This window comes from Palaemon carinicauda, unplaced genomic scaffold, assembly GCF_036898095.1.
Source record: "Palaemon carinicauda isolate YSFRI2023 unplaced genomic scaffold, ASM3689809v2 scaffold1025, whole genome shotgun sequence".
Lineage (NCBI taxonomy): Eukaryota > Metazoa > Arthropoda > Malacostraca > Decapoda > Palaemonidae > Palaemon > Palaemon carinicauda.
In genome coordinates this window covers 45,001-52,500 of record NW_027168511.1, presented here as the reverse complement: position 1 = coordinate 52,500, position 7,500 = coordinate 45,001, and the positions used below count along the sequence as shown (strand labels likewise).

Sequence of the window (7,500 nt, the reverse complement as noted above, 5' to 3'; positions counted from 1 at the left end):
AGGATTAATGTGCTATCTAGGCCCATAATTGTCTTGAATTAATTTTGAAATACCTAGCACACATCATTTTCTTTTGGATTAATGGGGTAAATAGACCCATAGTTGTCTTATGGATTGATGTGTTATCTAGGCCCATAATTGTCTTGAATTAATTTTGAAATACCTAGCACACATCATTTTCTTTTGGATTAATGGGGTAAATAGACCCATAGTTGTCTTATGGATTGATGTGTTATCTAGGCCCATAATTGTCTTGAATTAATTTTGAAATACCTAGCACACATCATTTTCTTTTGGATTAATGGGGTAAATAGACCCATAGTTGTCTTATGGATTGATGTGTTATCTAGGCCCGTAATTGTCTTGAATTAATTTTGAAATAACTAGCACACATCATTTTCTTTTGGATTAATGGGGTAAATAGACCCATAGTTGTCTTATGGATTGATGTGTTATCTAGGCCCATAATTGTCTTGAATTAATTTTGAAATACCTAGCACACATCATTTTCTTTTGGATTAATGGGGTAAATAGACCCATAGTTGTCTTATGGATTGATGTGTTATCTAGGCCCATAATTGTCTTGAATTAATTTTGAAATAACTAGCACACATCATTTTCTTTTGGATTAATGGGGTAAATAGACCCATAGTTGTCTTATGGATTGATGTGTTATCTAGGCCCATAATTGTCTTGAATTAATTTTGAAATAACTAGCACACATCATTTTCTTTTGGATTAATGGGGTAAATAGACCCATAGTTGTCTTATGGATTGATGTGTTATCTAGGCCCGTAATTGTCTTGAATTAATTTTGAAATAACTAGCACACATCATTTTCTTTTGGATTAATGGGGTAAATAGACCCATAGTTGTCTTATGGATTGATGTGTTATCTAGGCCCATAATTGTCTTGAATTAATTTTGAAATACCTAGCACACATCATTTTCTTTTGGATTAATGGGGTAAATAGACCCATAGTTGTCTTATGGATTGATGTGTTATCTAGGCCCGTAATTGTCTTGAATTAATTTTGAAATAACTAGCACACATCATTTTCTTTTGGATTAATGGGGTAAATAGACCCATAGTTGTCTTATGGATTGATGTGTTATCTAGGCCCATAATTGTCTTGAATTAATTTTGAAATAACTAGCACCCATAATTGTCTTATGGATTAATGTGGTATCTAGGCCCATAATTGTTTTGAATTAATCTTAAAATACCTAGCACCAATAGTTGTTTTTTAGATTGTTGTGGTATCTAGACCCATAATTGTCTTGAATCAATTTTGAAATACCTAGCACACATAATTGTTTTTTGGATTGTTGTGGTATCTAGGCCCATAATTGTCTTGAATCAATTTTGAAAACCCTAGCACCCATAATTGTCATATGGATTAATGTGGTATCTAGACCCATAATTGTCTTGAATTAATTTTGAAATACCTAGCACACATTAGTGTCTTATGGATTAATGTGGTATCTAGGGCTATAATTGTCTTGAATCAGTTTTGAAATGCTTAGCACCCATAGTTGTTTTTTAGATTTTTGTGGTATCTAGACCCATAATTGTCTTGGATCAATTTTGAAATGCCTAGCACACATAATTGTCTTTTGGATTGTTGTGGTATCTAGACCTATAAATTACTATAATTGTCTTGAATCAATTTTGAAATACCCATCACCCAAATCTTCTTTGCAGGTCATCGGACAGTGGATCAATGAAACCAACTACGAGCGTCATGGCGAATACCTGACAGAGGGCGTTCTGACTGTCATCATCTCCATCATGGTGTCCATCTACTGCATCGGTGGTATGATCGGAGGGGCCTTGACCGGAATCTTCTCAACTAGGTTAGTATATTCATTTCTAGTGATGTCATCTCTTAGGGCCCGGCCAGACCAAACGCGGCTAGCGGCGAGGTTAGCGGCAAGAGGTTATGGCGGCAAATTGAAACCTTAGGTATCTTATGTGGGTGGCCAGATAGGAGGCGCGAGGCTTCCTGCGCCTCCTATCTGGCCACCTACATAAGATACCTAAGGTTTCAATTTGCCGCCATAACCTCGGCGAGGTTAGTGGCAAATTGAAACCTTAGGTATCTTATGTAGGTGGCCAGATAGGAGGCGCGAGGCTTCCCGCGCCTCCTATCTGGCCACCTACATAAGATACCTAAGGTTTCAAAATGCCGCCATAGCCTCTTGCCGCTAACCTCGCCGCTAGCCGCGCTTGGTCTGGCCGGGCCCTTAGATGTATTCTAATGGCCTTACTAGCTTTAGACCAATCAACCTAACCTGAATTGACCAAGAGTACCCCTTGTGAAGAATCCTGTCAAAATTTCTTTGTTTTTTGCATCTATTTTCATTAATTTTTAACTATTGCCTTTTTCTCATATATCCAAATTTATTGTTATTGCCATCTTCAGTATTTTTATCATTAGATCTTTAAAGCTAACCTGAATTGACCAAGGGTACCCCTTGTGAAGAATCTTATTACAAATCTCTAGTTTTTTTACATTTGTTTTCTTCAATTCTAACTATTGCTTGCTTCTCATATATCAAAATTTATTGTTTCTGTCATCTTCCGTATTTTTTATCATTAGATAATTAAGCTTAACCTGAATTGGGAATAGCTTGGCCATAGTTCCTTGTTTCTCTCAGCTTTTTCATACCTCGTGGTTGTGAAGAATTTACTAGAATTCTCTAATTCTTTTATTATTAATTTTCAACTATTACCTGCTTCTCATATATTCAAATTTATCATTACTGCCATCCTCAGTATTATTTTCAGTAGATAAAAGATGTAAAATAGAAATGATAATTCTTAAACATTAAAAAAATTGTCAATTTCCTTTCAGATTCGGACGTAAAGGAGGCCTCCTCGTCAACAACGTCTTCGCCGTCCTTGCCGCCATCCTCTTCGGATTCTGCCAAATGGGTTCCTCATACGAAATGATCATAGCTGCTCGGTTCGTCATTGGTATCAACAATGGTCTGAACGCGGGTCTGGCTCCAATGTACCTCTCTGAAATCGCCCCGACCAACCTCAGAGGAGCCATCGGTACCGTTTACCAGCTCGTGGTGACCATCTCAATCTTGGTGAGCATAACGCGTTGTTCTGCTGTTTGGTCTCTATGGAATTCATATCATTTGTTAGATACAGTTGTAAATATTTATTTTCTTTTAAAGGTATTTTGTTTACACATTTACAGCGAACGTTTGATATTGGTGTAGCTGTAATCATGTTTTGTGAGTGTATCCTAATGATCATTTGCATTTTTCCACAGTTCTCCCAAATCATGGGTCTCGAATCTATCTTGGGCACTGAAACACTTTGGCCAGTCTTATTGGCTCTGACCGCCCTGCCCGCCGTCTTCCAACTCGTGACGCTTCCTATCTGCCCAGAGTCACCCAGATTCCTCCTGATCACGAAGGACGAGCCCATGGCTGCTCAACGAGGTAAGACGCCTTGATCGAAATTGATCCACTAGTGAACATTGATGAAACTCAATTTTGTCAATCTTATAAAGTTATTATGTATCATAACCAATGGAAAATGTATGAGAAATCAATTAGATTTTTTTTTCCTCCAGCTCTTACATGGTTGCGTGACACCTCTAACGTGCAAGATGAAATGGGTGAGATGAGAAACGAGGCAGAAGCTGCTAAATTGGTCCCATCTGTTTCCCTGCGCGAGATTTTGTCCAACCCTACTCTTCGCATCCCTCTTGTCATTTCATTAATGATGATGATGGCTCAACAACTTTCTGGAATCAACGCTGTAAGTACAATATAGATTATCTTCTGTTTCATGCAAATGTAAAATTAAAACTTAAAATCATTCAAAAGAGGTTTCTGACATCTTGGAAATAGACCTACTGCTTGTTACATGGAGATGGCTTTCCGTTAAACCGCGCCCTTGATCTTTCCAGGTTATCTTCTTCTCGACGAAGATCTATAAATCAGCTGGTTTGAGCGACGAGGCTGCCTTGAATGCTACCATCGCCATGGGCAGCATGAACGTGCTGATGACCGTTGCCTCCCTAGTCATGGTCGAAAAGTTCGGTCGCAAAACCCTCATGCTGGCAGGTCTCTTCGGTATGCTGGTCGACGTTTTCGTTCTCTTCATCTGCCTGTTGCTCAAGGATACCGCACCTTGGGTCAGCTACCTGTCCATCTTCCTGGTGATCCTCTTTGTGGTCATGTTCGCGACAGGTCCAGGTTCCATTCCCTGGTTCCTGGTCACTGAGCTCTTCGCCCAGAACGCCCGTCCCATGGCTTCTTCCATCGCTGTGGCTGTCAATTGGACCGCTGCCTTCTTGGTCGGTCTCGGGTTCCTGCCTATTCAGGAGGTAAGATTTACTTTTCATTTACCATTCTTTGCAAAATCATTGGAGAATAGATTGTTTCAATCTCAGTAAGAAAACCTGTCAATTTTTTGGGGCCGGCTAATGTCCATAAGATCTCAAGCTCAATTCTTTCATTTTAGTGATTTTCAATTATAATTCTATAGCAATTTGAGAATTTTACAAACTATAAGCTTAGGCGTAACTTCACATTGTCTTTAATATCTACTTAACCTTTAATAGGAAATTGCTCTTTTACTAAACACTGCCCCACATATTAACCCATATCTTCTCTTTCTCCTAAACAGCTCATAGGCCCATACGTCTTCCTGATCTTTGTGGCCCTTTTGGCAGGCTTCATCGTCTTCACCTGGAAGAAAGTACCAGAAACGAAAGGAAAAACCATTGACGAAATCACGGCTATCTTCAAGCAATCGGCCTATGGCGCAAACAGCGTCTGAAGACCCCGCGCAGTCCTTTAATCAACATTTCTATTATCAAAATATCAGTGATTGATACTACTGATACAAAATGAGATCTCCATAGCAGGTTCATGGGTTGCCTTCAATGCAACAAGCATTTCGAAAGCCTTAAATTTGATGGGAAAGAAAAAATTGTGTGCGCTTTTTCTACGGTTAGAGTTTTTGCAGCACATTCTTTGATTTATATTTTAATCATTTAGATTAGATTTATAGATGAGAATCGGAACTATGACTTGCTTTTTGCGTGAATGGCAAATTGAACTCAAAACTGCATTTAGTTATTGTTGTTTATATTTGAATCTAGTTACATGTACTGGAGTGTCTTGTAACTAAATGTGGGCATTTGAAGACAGGCAGGGCTGGCGTATAATATTTCACACTTCGGTATAGGCCCCTGTATAGTAATTTATCTAAGTTTAGACAAAAAATTCCTCTAAATAGTTGACGGTAAAGTAATATTTAAATATTAGTCAAATTAGAAGAGAAATAAACAAAAATAGAGACGTAGTCCTATAGTCTTTTCTTAGGGCAGTCTGGCGTTTGAAACTTCACTGTATGATATCCGCGTAAGTCAACAGATGAGTCTAAACGAAGGGTGCTATATATTATAAGCTAATTCCCTGTCTGAGTTATATGTAATAGCTTGTCGTGAGGTTTATATTATGACAAATTTTTCTGCCAAAGCAACTCGAGATTAGTTTGTCCAAAGTGGGCGGGCTGCACCTTCTGGGAGAATGGCTGCACATCCCCATACAGAAAGGTCCAAGAGGGTAAGTTTCGGACACCTCGTCGCATCAAGTCTCGTCAGATTCGTTTGATTTTCGCCTGTTTGAACCAGGTTCGAATGTTCGTTCGTGTTATCAATTTAGCAAGAGTGATGTCAATAGATATGTTATTGTTATGTTCAGGTGGATATGTGTCAGAAGGGACTCTAGCTCTTCAAAATAGACTGTAAAAAGGACTAAAAATATTAAAAATGTCTGAAAAGGAACGAAGTTCGAATCTGACGAGCTTCTTGTTTCAAAGGGACCGATTCTGCCTTCCTCCATGCTGTGTGATACGTGAAATTTCGAATTTGGGGGACATTTCCCCTTTAAATATTAGATTTTATGAAATGTAAAGGTTCATGAATTGCAAGTACATTTACGGCAGTATTAGAAGCGAGTTCTAACAAAAGAGATATTTTTTTTTGGTTATCATTTCCAGTCATTTATTCATTCTTAGTGTTTTATTTATTATTTGGATACATATTTCTATGATCTTTCAGCCCCTAAAATGACCAACGTTGTTCCGCGATGATAAACAGCGCTTTTTAGATAGAGAAAAAAGAAAGTAGAAAATTAAACACGAATTGTAAAGAACGCTTCACTTTATAGCGCATTTTCTTAATTATGGAAAGCCAAATCCCTTTATAGCGCATATTCTTAACCATGGAAAGCCAAATCCCTTTATAGCGCATTTTCTTAACCATGGAAAGTCAAACCATGGAAAAGGGGAAATCAGGGTATTTCAATTATAATTGTTTTTTTAGTTTTTTTTTTTTTTTTGTCCATCGTCTTTCAAAGGACGATTGAAACAGAGCTCTCTAAGTGAACTCTTTTTTGTCCACGCTAAGACGCCGCCATCTTTGAAAAGAGTCCATCGTGGCTCTGGCAATTCTATATTTAGTTATGGAATTTTATTATGGCGTTCCTCTTAAATATGTAAATTTGATTAAGTCTGTTTATGACCATAGCAAATGCAAAGTTAATGTCAGTGGAATCCTATCAAATGAGTTTCCAGTGAATAGCGGAGTACTCCAAGGGAATGTGTTGTCACTTATGTTGTTTATGTTCCTCATGGATTTTGTAATGTATAGAACAGATGAAGATGGTGGAAAAGGATTGGACTGGGTTGGTTAAAGGAAATTAGCAGATGATGCTAATATAGTCTGTTGATTTTAATTTTATTTCTTAGATATTCATTCCCGCTTTTATCTAGTCATAACATTTAAAAGTTAAAGAAAAAAACCGTTGTTATTTTTGTAAGTTGAGATTGATAAATAGGATAAAATAAGAGATTTATGGAAGTTACCCCCCTTACCAAGAATGCGTTTTCATATCCTCTGTTATAACGTTAACCTGTTAACAAAATATTTTACGTGTTCGTGATTCGAAAGTTGTTGTAATTGGCGCTTCCCGATACTTATCACTTTGCGTAAAATCAGTTAATTCATAAGAAAGTGATAAGGTTTGCCTTCGTGGCCTATACGCCCCGTTTAACCGTTGACCCATTTGAATAGTCTATCAGTACACCAACCCCCTTTTATAGAGACAAATATACATTTTTTAGATTCTTGTTTATTTTTTCAAGACTTCCAGTGTAATTGTGCAGTTCTTTCTGGTATCAACAACGATTGAGGTTTAGAGATAACGCTTACTTAAAGTAAATTAAGTAGAGTTAATGTGCAGCCGATTGTTGTGTGAAGGGTTTAAAGATGGCTACTGGTGTCTAGGAGAAGGAATGGAATAAATTATGGCTTCTTATGACCGATACCAAGAGCTGTGATAGGCTTAGAGGATTTTACTCCTGATAGAATAAGCCGAACATAGATGAGTGTTTTTATGTTCTTCTCCAAAGACAAACAGAGTAGCCCATAAACCACAAGAGCAGCTTCTTTCAGAGAGAAAGAG

At 37.7% G+C, this 7,500-nt stretch overlaps 1 protein-coding gene across 1 annotated transcript in view; it reads left to right on the top strand.

The window, feature by feature from the left end:
* The window catches only part of LOC137635213 (solute carrier family 2, facilitated glucose transporter member 1-like), a 22,390-nt gene extending 15,184 nt beyond the window's left edge, over positions 1–7,206 (top strand). Inside the window, exons 3-8 of the mRNA XM_068367672.1 lie at positions 1,706–1,857; positions 2,859–3,099; positions 3,288–3,459; positions 3,594–3,781; positions 3,933–4,352; positions 4,655–7,206. Coding sequence (XP_068223773.1) covers positions 1,706–1,857; positions 2,859–3,099; positions 3,288–3,459; positions 3,594–3,781; positions 3,933–4,352; positions 4,655–4,807 — 1,326 coding nt within the window. The 3' untranslated portion in view covers positions 4,808–7,206. The remainder of the gene's footprint in view (positions 1–1,705; positions 1,858–2,858; positions 3,100–3,287; positions 3,460–3,593; positions 3,782–3,932; positions 4,353–4,654) is intronic.
* Positions 7,207–7,500: the final 294 nt, after the last annotated feature.